At 41.2% G+C, this 16,577-nt stretch overlaps 1 protein-coding gene across 1 annotated transcript in view; it reads right to left on the minus strand.

Annotated features, from left to right (window-relative positions):
- UNC5D (unc-5 homolog D (C. elegans)) overlaps positions 1 to 16,577 on the minus strand; it is an 81,959-nt gene that overhangs the window by 42,677 nt on the left and 22,705 nt on the right. Inside the window, exons 4-5 of the mRNA XM_009884366.1 lie at positions 2,097 to 2,277; positions 1,081 to 1,248 (exon numbers count right to left, since the gene is read on the minus strand). Coding sequence (XP_009882668.1) covers positions 1,081 to 1,248; positions 2,097 to 2,277 — 349 coding nt within the window. The remainder of the gene's footprint in view (positions 1 to 1,080; positions 1,249 to 2,096; positions 2,278 to 16,577) is intronic.

Here is a 16,577-nt window from a genome sequence, read left to right on the forward strand (position 1 = left end):
GTATAGAACACTCTGCAAATGTAGTCAATGAAAACTGCAGAAGGAAACATTTCCTTTGCCCCCTAGCTATTAGCTGCTAATGTTGCAGTACAAATTCTGCCTTAAAACAGGCTGATGTAGAGAGGCCACACCTTTTCCTACCGGAGAAATCATGCTGACGTTTACAAAAAGAGCATAGCTGGCCTTGTAGACTTCTGGCTAATGCCCTGAGCAATACAGATCAATATGTTGCTTTGCCGACTAATTCACAGCTGTCTCTGACCCTTTCCCAAATGAGAAGGGATTCCACAGCTCCCTTTCTTTTTCATGCATAAATCAGATTAAAGAACAGTCAGATGAACAGGGAGATATATAACAAATATTAAATTCTTTAAATCCCAGTTCAGGACACGTTGTATCTAAAAACTCATAAAAGCTAGAAGAGAGGTTTGCCAGAATCCAGACAAGTTCCACTGTGACCCCAGGCACACACAGGCTCGTAAAACTTACAGGTAGACAATCCCACTAATTTTCTTTAGCTATGTATGTGAAATGCCAATTCCAAAATCAGATAAGAGAGGTTTCAGGAGAACAAATGAGGAAATGTAGTGTGTCCAGAGATGTAACACCATGCTCTATGTATAGCATAAGCTCATTTTCAAAAGGTTAATATACTTGAAAGCAAACTTTTGCAAGCTAAATAATACCTTGAAGTGAAGTTCTCAGCTTAGGTTTCTGTGTTTCTCTTTCTAGTGTTTCTAACATCACCTCCCCTTTCCCTATACCCCCACCCACCTTCCATGATTTTTCATACTGAACCAGTTGCTGGTTCGCTATTGAGTATTTAGGCAGCTTCAGTGTACGCTGAAGCCCTGGCAAACCTGGCAGATCAAAGCCGCAGGTGCTTGTGACTACTGCTCAGACCCTACACAACGAAGCTCTGAGCTGCAGTCTGAACAAGGATGCAAGTATTTCTAATTTCCTTTTTGACCTCAGTGGGCTCTTCAAAGCACGACTGTCTGCCTGGCATTTCAGACCGAAGGAGCTCTCCCGAAAGGGTGACATTTAAAGTTACTCCTTAGTAGACTGTGTGTGTCTCACCAGGGCAAAGAGAAGTGCAGGTGATTTTCTGCACTGACATTCCTTCACAAAAGGCCCCTCCGTTGAGCGGAGCAGGGTTGGTGCAGGTCCGTGACCGCTTCTGCCAGCCCCGGCCACACCGCGCATTGCAGTTTGACCACTCGGTCCATGATGACCAGCCTCCATTAACTGCAAAACACAAACACGCTTGAGGTTGTGGTGGCTGTGCCAAGAGACATCAAGTAACAAATCTAATCAGCTCATTTCATTCAAAGGCAGAATTTTGTTTTTACGTTCTACAGGTAAATTCCAAACTGAAGCAGAAGCATTGCTGCCTATCCGTACACAGCTACATAGAGGCCATGGTGTCAAAGAACACAAATGGTTGTTTTGGAAGAGTAGTAGGCTAAGCAGTGCAATGACTGAGAGAGTCTGGGAGGGCGGTAAAAGCAGACACCTCGATTCGCATAAAATATGCTTTGTTTAAACCATAAACAAGACTTCTTTATTTTAAAAAGGGTGATTTAGGAATGCTTGGCCTCCACCAATCACATGTCACATGCAGTAAAATAAACCCGGAGAGCAAGAGGACAGTAATGAAGCAATGGTTCTGCCCTTTTGTCCTTTTATGTGCAACATGTAGGTTCACCAGTTGGTGCTTGGACACTGCCGTACCACACATCCAATTAAGGCAGCCCTTTGTGTACCTCCCGAGACACGTGCTTCAGGGTTTCCTGATACAGGCACAGCTCATTTATGTGGTTTTAGCTTATAATTGGATCTTCTTAATATCTGCAGGAAGGATTGTTATTATTGGCATAACTCCTGGGAATCCATCACAAACAAAAACCTCGTAATTCTCACCCCTCTAAAAGCAGGCACGCTCTCAGCCTTGAGCGACAGAACTGAATTCATCCTGACAGGAACGAGGTTAGCCATCTGATTTAGAACCAGTTCTGTGTTAAAAATATAAAAGTACTCCAGCAATTAAAGCACAGAGATCTAAGTTTTTCCATAATTATCACGTTTTCACTGACCATACACCACAACTGTCGCAGACATGCTCCTTCTCTTGGCAACAATGTTGGCAGCCATGCAGGTATAGTTCCCAGAGTCGGAGAGACGTGCCTGTCGGATGATGAGGTTGTGGTCTGCTCTCGTGTCAATGTTCTCATCCAGGTTGGAATCTATGGGCTCCTCGTTCTTTAGCCATTCCACCTGGAGAGGGATGGAGCAGAGAAGAATATGAAGTAGGAAAAGAAAAGATGGAAGCAGAATGTCTCCAAAATGATATTTCAATGATTTCTTCATTACTAAATGTCATTGTGAACTTTATTACAAACATTAAGATGAAAATTAAGTTAGGATGGGGTTCCCAAAAAGGTAGACATTCACAAATTCAGAACCGAAGCTATTCCTATTCTGAAGACCCTAGAGCTTATTAACAAAGGGACACCAAATGAAATGCTAGGACATAGTAAAATAACAAATAATAAAAGAACAAAAAGAAGATGGCAAAGAGCTTGTTCAGAGTTGCAGGGGTGTGGGCTATAAGGGAAACATTTTTGTTCTACTGGGAGAAAAGGGAGGAAAGAGGAGGAAGAAGAGGATAGAGAGCAATAATTAATCACGTTTTTTCTTGTGGTATTGGGTAGTTAGGAGGCTTTAATATTTAATCCAAGGAATTAAGAAGTGATGATAAAGAATACTTGATCATTCTAGTTGAAAATATTTCATTTACCTCCTGGTTCTCTTCACCCTAAGTATCTGAGCTTTAACCTGAAATAATTTTCTTATGTAACTGCATCTTACTATGTCCTCTGTATTTGTTCTTGAATCTCTACTGTGCATTTTATTTTTATTGTAACTATGATTTATTCAATTATTGTCCCATTTAGGAGAGTCCTTTTGGCTTCCCTAAGAGAATGAAAACACGGGGAAAAGTCTGTAACCCTGTAAAGCCAAACCAAGGCACTCGGTGCCTGGAGCTAACGACCTCATCAACGTGACAGGGAAGCGCTTCTGGGACGGAAGGAGCAGAGACCTGAGCAGTGGAGGTTCCAGTCCCAGTGAAAGGCAGCTGACGGCTGCCACTTCCCCCCAGCCTCGGGGGAAGGAGGTATTGGCTAGTAACTTAGAAAGGCTGATTTTTATTCAAAGAAAATAGAAGAAAATCTCAACCAAGAGAGAATAAGAAATGTTTAAAAATACTGCTCTTGATATACAGCGTTTTACATGTTCCAACAGCTGGACAATGCTTTGTTAAGCTTTCTAATACATTGGGATGACACGTAAGAAGTATAATTAATTCCCCTTTTTTTGAGAGAGACAGAAGGATGAAATCACTTGACATCACACACAGTGGAAGAGATCATCATAACAGATTCCCAAGTTACATAAACATTCTTAAACCAGAGGCCATTTGTTGTCAAGGTACACAGACACCATGAAATGCTGTGTATTACATATTTCAATACATCTTCCCTCGTTCACCAGCCAACGTATCTCTGGAGTAGACCCAGGAATTATTTGAAAGGCATTTCTCTACTTGAAACATAAAAAAATTTAAAATTTAAAGCATAGTAAGCTGCTGTTACAGAACTGAAAAATTAAAAATAGAAGCACAATCAGCAGATTCTATTAAAAGACTGAATAAATGTGAGTTATTTTGATAGCTCTTCTAGACCTGAAGGAGGTATGGCTGTACCCTGAAGTCAAATACCCTTCTCATCTCTGTTCAGATGAATAACCTCGTTTAGGAACTTGTGGAAGGACTTGGAACTTTGTGGTAATGAGCTTATGGATTTGCTAGCTACAGGCATTCATTAGCACACTGTTCTGCGCAGATGGTCTGCAATTTGTAGATTTTCCAGTTTATAAACAAATCTGCAAAAGCTGACCATCAAAGCCAATTAGATTTCATGCCAGACAGCAGGTTCCCCTTCCAGCAGCATCAGTCATTTAGGGAAGCTGGGGACAGAAGGTGTGCGATGACACGTCCGTAGCCGCCCCGCTCCCGCCGCCACACGTACCGCGGAGAGAATCGAGGGGGGTGTGGGGCACTCTGCTCCTACATGGTGACTATGGAATTGAAGTGATTACTTTACACATCTGTCAAAAGAGGCATTACCTGAGTATGAAGTACATTACACATTTCATACCAAAAGTGGTTAAAAGATCTTAGCTCTAGATATTCTTTTCCTCAAGCTGCAGTAAACCAAAAATGGTAACAAAGACAATTTCACCACCAAAGCTTACATAAAGCATTCGAGACGTACCTGTCTGTTTCTGCATTCTTATAAAGCTCTGTCATAACTCTGTTTTGTCTTAGTTTTCCTCTCAAATCTGAACTTTTTAATATTTTTTTTTTTTAAGCAATCTCCTTCACAAAAGTTTAAAGGTTTTTGGGACCACATGACGTTGTGTGCGACAGTGCACATCAAAATAAACATTTAGGGTGACGTTTCAAGAGGGTGAGTTTGTGAGGTGTGCCCCACGCCATCAGCGGAGGCCGTGCCCGGCACAGGTCCGCTGAGGGAGGTAAACCCAGAGGAGACTTTTTGCAGAAGTCCCGTGCCCAGCGTGGGCTTTCCCCAGCAGCGCTGGCAGATGCAGTCATGCTTTGTCGTGAGCTTCAGCACACCCGGTACCTTAGGGCACCCTAACTTCCATTGTTAGAAGCATCCCCGGAAATCACGCGCTGGCATTCGCACTCGCTGCCTTTCATTCCCCGAGCCAAGTGACACGGCTGACGCTTTCACCTCTGTCGACCGCAGATGGCCAGGCACGGCGCTGGAGCGGTCACCAAACAGCCTTACCCACGCCAGTAATGCTGAACTCTTCCCTTAATAATGGTTATTTGAATGTATTACGTCTCCCTTTGGTCTGAGTGAGATGAGGAACAACGAAGTAATCCATTTACTATTCAGTTTCCTTCTGCAGTTAACTATAATATTAATTATCAGAGGGGGGTTCAGCAAAGAAACTAGGACTGCAATTTAAATTATGGATCAGCAGCACTAGCATAAATCAAGTGACAGAAATTCAATGGTCGCAGTGAGAATGAAACCCACTTTATGTGCAGTGTAATGACAAACACAGTAATGTTCAACGGAATGACAAACACAGTAATGTTCAACAAAATGACAAACATGGCTAGTATTACTAGAGTTCATTATTTCACCAGTGTCTATAGAAAATTTTGCATTTTGACTCTCGTCAGGTCAGGGGCCGCTCCGGGGCAGCGAGGGGGAGCGCAGGAGGGTTCAGGCCCTCGCTGCTCTTGCACGAACACTGGGGCTGTTTTTCCCGCAGACAGCTCTTCCAGCCCAGTGCGCACTCATCCAGTGTTTACTGACTCTTGGACTGCAAGGCTTAGCGAATGAAAAACATTTACATTCATGCAAAGCATTTAAAAGAATGATGATCATGGTGAAGGGAAACCATTAAACAGACAGAACATAAACATCAAAGTGTTGAGAGATGTGCAATCAGAAGATGATTTGTAAGCAAGGGCATGCGCTGCCTTTTGCTTCTTATCTGGAGGCTTAATGACACCGCGAATACTCATCTCGAATTCCAGCATCCCCCTCCCTTGAAGAAAAACCAGACTTACTCAAACTCATTCACTGCCTTTGCTCAGCAGACGAACGCTTTCAAAGATGGAGAACTAAGGGGTAAATTTACAGAATAAACTGATAAATGTAAAGGACTTGTGATGACAAAAGGTTGCTGTTACTTGCAGTGATGCAGCCTTTGGAGAAATTCCACGCACACACAAAACAACCCAGCAAATTAAAGGCAACAAAGAAACCCACAATATCTCCATAGTGAAATGAGGCACGGTGTTCTGAATTGCCAACCCGCAACGCCTGAAGAGTAGGCTCAAAACTCATTAGCATTTAACTTCCCTCACTTTATCATCAGCAGAGGTCATACAGTCGCTTGTAATACAATGAAATAAATTTATTTTTAAGAATTAGTCTGTCTGAAGATCTTAAATATTTCTATCTTGAAACAGACTTAAGAACTGCTACAATATGCCATAGGTTTATATAAAGGTATCTGGGTTCCCTTCCCCTGAAATTAAATCTGCTCAGAATTAAAATACCCCCATCAATTTCTAACGCAGGCTGATCACGTAATGATCTACAAAAGAAATGCAGGGGCAGACATGGATTAACTCAGCTGCTACAGGTTGGGTGGCAGCAGATGAATTAGCATAATCATAAATTTGTTCCAATTACAGAAAGCAATTATCAAAGACCAGCTTACAGCATTATCAAAGTAAAATCACTTAAATACACCATATCCTAGGTAGATTCTGATGGGAGTTTGCAAATTCTTTTTCCTTTAAAAATAAAACTCATCCCAAGTCATCCACATTTCTGTCTGCTGGACACGCCATGACACCAGCCTGGCAGCTTCATGGCACGGGAACACCACCGCTGTTTGAGCTGCTGCAGGTGATGGAGTCTCACTGTGTTTCGTATGTGCAGAATCAATCATGTACGCACGCCAGCCTTATTTGGGTATGTATCCACACAGACACTACCCACACACACCTTCCGGTTGCCATACAGCAAACTCGGACACTCCGGGGACTCACAAATATCCATGAGAATACTGACGGCGGCAGGAACGCGGCTGAGTTCCAGCCTGTCGGAAGGGTCTGGCAAAGGCTGCTACGGTTCCCTGAAAGCTGCGCATTTTAAGAGTTATAGCTGTGGCATCTACGGGAGCAGAATGTTATGCCCCAAAATCTCAGCTGCTTTTGAGCCTGATGGCAATGTCACTGGGCACATTTTATTTCCCTGTGACAGGCACTGCACTGGGCCGTTGCACAGCCATCACCTGTGTCGTTCAAGGAGAAAAGCTGACTAACTCCAGATGAAGGGATCACATTCTTCTGCCTCAGCATCACTGCTCCTTCGCCAAATTTGAGAGGGAGGCTACACAGCTGTTAAACGTCCTATATGACTAAAAAATATTCTTATTTGCCATAACAGAAATTACTTTTTTGTTTGTTTTTAATACCAAACTTCACTTAAACCTTGAAGATGCCAGTAGGTCGGGCATCACTTACAGACCTTAAATGATTTGATGCACTAAGAGTTCTTCATCAATTGTTCAACCTAATTTAAACATCCTAAGAGCTGACTGCTCCTGACTGAATTTTCTATTCTTTCTTGTTTGAGACTATAAATAGATTTAATACCCAACAGGACAACACAACTCAGGGTTCTTGCGGGCACACATGGTAATTTTGTAGGTCAGAAGACTAAAGACCTCAGTACTCCTGCCTTCAGATTACACTATCCTGCCCTTAAAATACAACATCTGACCTCCTCATGTGGTCAATAACCAGAGTACGTACGTATCAAAGATAATTTAGTTAGAACATCAGCTTCTCTTGAAGAGAGAATCAATTGCTTTCTCCATGCAAGATAAATGCTTCGTGATTTTAAGATGGGAAAGGTCAAGACCTGACTTAGGGCAGCACAAATGTTTCTTACGGAACAGCCCATGTACAGGGTTTATATACGCTTTCTCTCAGATGGAGAAAGTAGTAAACACATCCTTAACTTTCCATTAAGCCAACACCACTGTTCATTATGTTCTTAGAGAACAAGCCAATGTTTGTATCTCTTGGATGAAACTGTTTTGTCAGTCCCAGATTGTCTTAATATTTTACATGCAAGTACAGCAGACTAGTGGTTAGGAAGTATGGTAGAGAATGCAATGAATAAACGTGTATTGCTGCTCGTGCGACTGCAGATAACCACAGTAAATGCAACTCTCTTCTCCCATACCTTACACCTCCCGTGCAGCGAGGCCCAGACCGTCTTTGTGTGAACCAGACGAAACCCAACGCGGCACACTGAGGCGTGTGACCAAACAGCAGGTTTACAAGTGACAGTGATGGTAAATATCTCTCAGGTATTTGGCCACACCTGACTGGTCGTTAATTTAAAACCAATGACCTGAGATGAAGTGCTTTGTAACCCCACATTTTTGTCGGTGGCTCATATACTTCTCAAGCATTTTTTTATTCTGATTTCTTTATTCTCAAATTTCTCCGTCTCCTCCATACATCTGCCTACTGTAGCTGAAGGTGCACATTCTCTTGTCATTACTAACATAAGATCTAATTTTGCAACTCTATATCTGATAATAAACATTATCTGAAAAACACATTTAGTGTGAAGCTGTTAAAAATACGTGTACGTTATAGATAAATGTAAAGGCTCCTATGATACAGAGAACAAAAAAAGTTTGTTCGGGGGCAGAAAGGGAAAGGAAGAGACAGCTGTCTTGACGCAGGCATTTAAAGAGAACGTACCAAGAAATAATCTGGAACGTAGGTGCATTTTTATTTCCGTGTCCTTTGTCTGTAACACCTGTTTGACATACCCGTCATCTGTTTTTTAATTAAACAATCCTCCCCCACAATGAAATTTTGACCTGGCAGAACCAAGCTATCCAAACTGACGGAAAGTAATTAAAATAGGTCTCTTAGAGACACCTTTTTGGATCTTAGTGCTTCTTACACTGCTGTAATCACAACTGCACAACAGTGAACGTTATCTTAAGTTGATGCCAATACCATTTTTGCTGTTGCCCATGAAGGTACTTAATTAATTCAATATAAATAATACAGAAGGCATCTCTACTTGAGCTTTTAGCTCCTTAAGAAGAAAAATAACACTGTTATATATGCAAAATAACTAGGCAATACTGTACTCTCCCCTCTAGAATCTGACTTTGCATTAAAAAAGAAGGAAGAAAAAGGCTGAGAACTTCTAAAACTCAGAATATCCAATTCCTAGCTGAAAGCTTTTTTTAACTGGAGAAGAAAACATGTTTGAAACCGATTTCTTTTCTACAAAAAAGTTTCTTTTAATAGAAAATGTTTGCAATAGATTCCCCTCCACATCATGATTAACAGCCGGCGTATCAGGCTTCTGACACTTTCTCCACTGCCCCTGGAGCACGCCCGGGGAGGCGGTATCGCTAGGCTCACGTTAGCTTTTATGAATATTCCGCCCCCCAATACTAATCAGCTCAGGCCTCTGGCTAGAAAGAGTTCTTTCTACCTTATCATTGATTTAGGTCTCACATTCCCCAGTCTTTAAAAGCCTTATTAAAAATGGCTTTTTCAGTGACCTATAATGTTTAGTGGAAGAGAGCAAGATACATTCCTTTCAATTCCTTTCAGATCTAGCATGAAACTCCTGTTTCTAAAACTTCAAGTGTGTCTAAAGCTGGAAAAATCTTCCTTGATGTCACAGCGGATGGATGAGTATCGGCAGGGCAGGCGCTCCAATTACAGTGATGCATTAAGATGGCAGCAGATCTTTGTTACAGTTTTATTTTGCTTTCTACCCTAAGACCCCAAGTAGGAGAAGCCTCCATCAGCATAAATCATGGGGGGAGATTAATAAAAAACAAAAGGCAGTTTGCTGGATACAAACCATTCGTATCTACCTTTACAATCACATAGTTATTTTATCAACACAATCAAAAAACATTAATCTTCCTTGCGAGGAGCCTATCGCTAGCAACGCACAAAACCAGGTCAACTGTACCTGCTGTATTTTTTTAAATTAATCCATTGAGGGAATACTGTTACCAAATCGTTTAATCACAGCGCTGTCATACTGTTCTGGTAAGCATCTTTTTCCTTCATTAGATTGACTATATAATCTCATTACATAAATCTGACACGCGGACTAACTCATAAATCAGCCTGGGCTTTTGTTGGCTGCGCTGCGCAAAGCAGCACAGGAATCTTCCCTTTGAAGAGACGCACTCAGTTGTTGCAAGAGGGATCATCTGAAAACAAGTGCTGCATGCAGCTAATGCACATTCTCTTTCTTCTTATTTCCCTGTGTGTGGCATGCAGCTAATGCCTTTGCCACGCGAACCTCCAACAGCAAGGGAAGCCACGAGAGACGATATTCACCTGTGGCACTCTACATACCACAGCTCATACTCTGAGCTCTGTCCAGTCGCAATGAAGAGAATATTTTTGTTTGTGTGCCTTAAAATCATAACCAAAAATTCATATTGCTGAAAAATCCAGAGGAAGGGAAAAAGGCTAACATGGGAGGGGGCGAGTCAAAATGAAATTAAAATATGCTTTGGAATAAGTATAATGGGAAAGGTGACAGCCTGTACGCATATCTCAATTTATAATGCTAAAGGTGGGCAAGGAGTTGACTCAGACACGCTATTTTAAAACACTGTTATAAAGATACATTGCTCAATATGCCATTGCTAATGGTACATCGTCTGATTGTTAAAGATAATCAGATCCCCAAATAAGTACATCTTTATTCCTATTTTTGGAGAAATAAATATCTAATATTAATTGGAATACTGTTTTTACCACCATGCAAAAATTATGAATGAATCAGCATTAATAAACCCAGAGGTTATTATGTGGGCTTATATGGTAGTTTTCCAGTGGGGCAGCGCACACAAATGACTTAACTTCAGTTACTTCATGGTAAGCAGAAATAACTGATCTAGTTGAACCTCAAACCCTGGTCCCCTGACTATAAAGCTCAGCAATATCGGTGAGCAAATGAGACTCACCTAGAGCTTTTTTTCCCAGGTAACTCAGAACCTGAGGATCCATCCACAGATCTTGTTTTAAAAGTATGCACTGTATGTTTCTCGGTACTGTGAATTAGGGTGTTCATAGTGCCACACCAGTGAGCTTTTGTTTGTTTTCCAATGCACAGACATTTGGAAAGTAATTAGAAGTGCAGCTAACACTGAAAAAACATCTTTAGATAAGATTAGTGGACATTATGTTTACAGCGTTTTGCTACCACGGCATCCCGATAGGCAATATCACATTTGTACCGAATTCTCAGAGATAAGACAATCATCACAGAACGCTTACAGTAACTGAAAACAAGGAGTACAAATAAGAGATCTCTTCTCTTGCACTTCTAACTCCTTCTGATCAAACATCACTGCACGGCATTACAAAACCCCAGTAGTATCCCTACTCACGCCTCAGATTATTGCTTTCAAGAAAATTTAGAAGAAAGGTCTAAGTCTTTGAAAACAGAATGGCAGGAGTGCTGCTCAGAGAGCACACTAGTGTCAGTATGATCCTGCCTAGAAGTGTACTCTCTATTATTCGCTTCCCGTCACCACGCCTGAGATGAGCTGGTCAGCGGTCCTTAGTGTGCCTGGTCCTGTGGTCTCCTCATCTGATTATCACAGCACCTTCTGTACTCCTCTTCTGTACGTTACAGCAAACAAGGCTATCATTTTACTATTCTCCAGAGTTACGGTGAATCATTAATACATAATGTTGCTTCTTTTTGTTAGGAGCCTTCAGATATGATAATTTCAGGAATGTAACTGTGAGATATTACTAACAGAAATATCCTTTAGATCCATTAATGAATCATCTTTCTCTACACACTGGAAAAAGTATTTAAACTCAAACTGTATAAAGAAATACAATTGTTAGTTAACAAATGTGCAACATTTATGCTGTGTCGCTAGATGCATACAAATGCAGCTGAGCACCAGATTCACAACTTAACTGCTTTCTCTTGTAATATTGTTTGCAATTAAAACAGGTGTTAATCTACGTCCAGAGAAGTAAAACATTCTCTAAGCCTTTAATGTTACAGCATTTCATTTTTACAGTACTCTAATGATATTTATTCCAGGTTATAAAAGGACCAGCACAAGTATCAGCAGAATTTGAATAGAGAGAACCCTCACTACATTAGACGCAAACCGCACATTGTAAAAAGAAACAACCAGAAACTGCAGTAACAAATATGTGCTGCTTCAAAGTTATTAAAGATCTTGAAACTGATATTTACCAATGGGTGTTTTCTCATACCAGGTTGGTTGGGCAGGTTGAATATTTCAACCCGTCATCAATCTTTTCACCTCTGAAACAGCATAATCTTCTTTTTTTTTTTTTTAAAAAAAAAAGGATATAAGTTTCCCCTTTCCTGTGAAGTTAAGAAATCTATCTATAAGAGGGTACGTTTTCTTCTTAGAAACAAGCATATGTTCGTATCTCTAAGTGGAGCTCCCAATAACTACAGTAAGACAAAACACCTTATATCTATTAGATGGTTCTGCTTTCCTTTGCTCTCGTTGTGATACACATCACGGTTGGTCCATCCACAGTGTAACTACGTACACGTCTCCATACACAGAGAAAGGAAAGCCTGTGTGTGCATTAGGGGTACATGGAGCCTGTGTGCTGGTGCTGGGATTCTGGAGACAGACGTGTTTGGAAATATGAAATTAGACCAAGATTTGGATAGGAACATGGGAATCATAAGAATCTTGGCAAAAACTGAACATAAGGGCATGTCCATATCTCCTTTGCTTGTGGGAGAAGACAAGATCAATGTATTTGGGGACCCTTCATTTTGAGAGGGAGACAGTGAGTAGAGGAGCTTCTTAAAGAAAATAAATAAAATAAAATAATAAACAAAAAAAAAAATAAAAGGAAAATACAGTTGCACAGAAATCACAAAAATAAAAAGGAAGAACAAGAACAGCTTCAAGGGCAATTAAGAGACTAAGAAAAAAATAATATGAGCACATGAGTTCATCACAACACACTCACTTTCTAGCAGATAACATCTGAATCTGCACGGAAGTGTAGTAGATATGGAAACACTTTACTCCGAGGACATCTTGCGTTTTCCCCTGTCCCCTCTCCCCGTCTCGATTAGAGCAGTAGTCACAACTGACAGTAACGAGCTGCTCTTGCTATGACTGTGAGAGTGCAATTTAGCAAAACGGGTGCTAATGTGAGAGAATCAAAAATCGCTACTGCGGCCTGTTTGACTTCACGCAAGCTGTGCCCGAGAGGCGGATCTGCCCTGGTTAGTAGCAGCGCTCTCCCAGAACCCACACTTAGTCTAGAACCGACGTCGAGCAGATTGTTCCTCCTCTCGCCCAATCCTCTGTGCAGTTCCTCATGCACCATCCCTCTCCCACTCCAACACAAACTGTACCATAAATTCCTGACACCTTGAATGACTTTGGTTAGGAAAAAAACAATTCTAAGAGAAGTCTTCTCTGCCGCTTTGAAGATGTCATACATCCTGCCTGCCTGTTTCGGAATGCATCAGACGGGGAAGGTTTGAGAAGTGCTCTGCCACGCTTCCCTTTCCCAACGACCCTTGCATCTTCTCCTTTCACAACAGCCCACTCCCTGAGCAAACGATACCACGTTTCTGAATTCTAGTTGCCCTTGTGACATTGTCAGGTCTTTGAAAAAGTATGTAAATACACCAACCGTCAAGGCAACGCTGCCTTCTACCGCACAGACCCGGTCCTTTTGCTGACAAGCCTTTGCCTTCAGCATTCAAATGCAGAAGTTTGAATCCCACTGAAAAGGGAATAAAAGCAGCCGCACATGGAAGTATTGTGCAAAAAGTGCCATATGCTCTTCACAGACTCCGAAATATAGCACGGTCCTTGTATTATAAAGTTGTAAGATTGCCAAACACGCTGAAGATCCAACCTTCAGGAACTGGGGACAGCAAAACCAAACAAGAACCTGTAGGCCCTAACACGGCACTCAAAAGTAACGCCAGAGCCATTCCTCCTGCTGACCAGAACAACAGGCCACTATTGATAAAGCCTCCAAATACCTCGTCCGGTCAAAACATACACCACAGTAATGTTTACGAATCCATGTAGGACTCTTTCACACAATTACCTTTATTATTTATAATTATAAACATAACGTTAAAGTCTTATAACTTATCCTTTCATGTTCAAGCATTCAAAATTAAGAACATTTCTGAAAATAGTTCCAGAAAAATATATGCCACTGCAAAACAGTACATCAAAAAGAAAAGCCCCTAAGCACATGTCTTTATAAAAAGGAATTATCTATTCAGAGGAACTACAAAGTTATCTCACTTTTTTTTTCCTTCTCATTTTAGCAATCTAATTCAGAAGTGTTTTGCTCCAGCATTTCTCTTTCATGACCTCGGTAGCTCCTGGGTGTACTAATTTACTCAGAACAAGTCAAACCTCAGAAGGAAAACAAACATCTTTTCTACTGGAGGAAAACACAGTACAGAGTTCACTTGCTTGCATGAAATCCAGCACACATGCTCATTTCGGAGAGAATATCGAAGGATTTTTTCAAATAAAGGGTGTATGTGCAGGGACTACGATGCTTCCAACAGCTGCAAAATGTACAAAATCAGCAAAAGAGGCACCCGGAGATATCACTAAGGAGCCAAGAAGAGAGCTGACAGATGCCATCTTCTGAAGCAACTGGTACAGGTAAAAAAAAGGTACAGGTAAAAAAATGAAGTGACAGATTTAACACATTCAAACAGCGCAATGGCAGAATAATGGAGAGAGGCATATGATCCCTAACTGCGTATTCAGACGGCAGAAGGCAACAAACACACTGTAAGTGTTCCTCCTCTCTCTGGCGGCTGGTCGAAATGGGAACGAACGGGCTGTGGCGGCTTCTAGCTGAAGGACTGGCTCTCCACGGCAACTTGGTGGAGTTCTGCCTGCTCAGGGTAAAGCACAGGAGTTCTAACCATGCTAAATACCTCTGAGCGCGATTTCCAAGATAAATCCTAGAACACGCTTACCTGGAACTTCATTACCTTTTCACTAAATGATAAACACATACCAGAAGCAGGGATTCCACAGCATTGGTATATTCGGTATTTCTTCTGGCCAGTAGACTTACCAGTGCTGAATGACCGGTCCAGTCAGATAGACTCCATCCGAGGTAGAGGTGTGAAAAGCAAATTTAGGTGACAGCTCTATTACAGAATGAGAACAAGTGTTGATCTAACACACAGAGAGTTCAAATAAATAGGTTAGTTTTATGCAGATCTTATAAAGTCTATGACTCCCTGAGATCGTTTGCATGTAATGCAATGTGGTTTGCAGGTTTGCACCTGAGGCCGTGGAGACTGGCAGAGCTTTCACGATGAGCCTTAAAAATAGGCAGCAGCACTGGCTACGTGAAAAATGCTCAGGGCATCCCTACAAGAAGCCACTTGGAAATTCCTCTTGACTCAAACACTCAAAAGGCATTATTTTATCTGTCCACGTCACTTTAACACTACAGTTTAAAACTATATCAGACAGTCAAAGTCTTCAAACACGTTATTACACGCGGAGCCTCAACAGGCAGCTCGGGCTGACTCACGCAGCACACCTGCCTGCCCTTGGTTGCTCACCAGGTGTGCTTTAAAAGGGCTGTTTGTTTGCCAGGCAGCTGTCTGCAGTGGAAACAAGGACAAACATTAGAATAAAAAAAAAGTATTGCATTGACAACATGGGCTCTCCATAGCATTTCAGAGTTGCCAATGCCCCAAAAAAGAACATCCAAAATACATCCAGTTCAGCGTTAAACAGCTTCGCAATAAAATTTAAAAAAAAAACGTGACCGTACTGAAGCAAAAAGTAAAAGAATGAACTCACCATTAACCAGATATCCCAATTTATGTAATTGGTTGTGTTGCCCTGAAATAGGTACAGCTAACAAAACCCACTAAAATGCCTGTAACATACTTAAAAGACTACTAGTTCTATGCAAAACCCCATCCTTTATATTCCCCACTTATACAGCACAACTGTGAAATCTAAGGCTTTTCATTTTGGCATATTGAGCAATAGCATTAAAGTGGTTTTTACAAGCACTGATAATCACAAGCCTTTTTTGCCTTTGAAACCTGTTCTTTGTTTGAACTTCTACAGAGTATTACTCCAGGCTCTGTACTCTGTGTATTACAACTGCTGCTGTAATACCTAATCCCCGATCTAGGTTGAATCAAAAAAAAAGTCCAGGGCATGGAAGATGAAGTACTTTAGGAAAAAAGACAGAAAGATAATACTGAAACAGGCATTTCCCTCAAAGATGACAGGTGATGAAGGGCGAGGAACGAATACGAGATTTGACCAAAGATGAAACAGCATAGAAAATAAACTACATCTTGAGTCTGGTTTTGTGTTGTCCGTGCTTCTATGAAGCAGTCACAGGCTTAAACAAAAAGGCTTTCACTGAGCAGATGTTTTATAAAGAGGCCCTACATATTATTAGATTGTCATGTTCTGAACACAATCCGTCCAGACCAGCACGTCATGTATTATCCATAATAACAGGATCAAGTATGAAGAATGAAAATGATGAAGTTGCTCTTAAAAGCAGCTAAAAATCTGAACCGAACAAGGCACGTTTGTGTCTCTGTGTGTGTCTGCGTGCGATGGAGAGAAATGGTGGAGTTTTAAAATGCAGAGCAAATAAAATTGGAGAAGGAATTACTAGAATAATTAAATGACCAATTACGAGTAAGCCGCTGCATGGTTTCAGTAGAATAGAACCAACATTTAGAGGTTGTTCTGTTTCATTTGGTAGGGTATGTTGAGAACTGATAAACAGAGATTAAAGAGAAGGTAATCTGATACTTCTAAAATCCGTAAGGACTCCTCAGTAGAATTTTATGTTCTAAGTGGGTTGAAAACTGCTT

Source organism: Charadrius vociferus, unplaced genomic scaffold, assembly GCF_000708025.1.
Source record: "Charadrius vociferus isolate BGI_N301 unplaced genomic scaffold, ASM70802v2 scaffold1044, whole genome shotgun sequence".
Taxonomy (NCBI): domain Eukaryota; kingdom Metazoa; phylum Chordata; class Aves; order Charadriiformes; family Charadriidae; genus Charadrius; species Charadrius vociferus.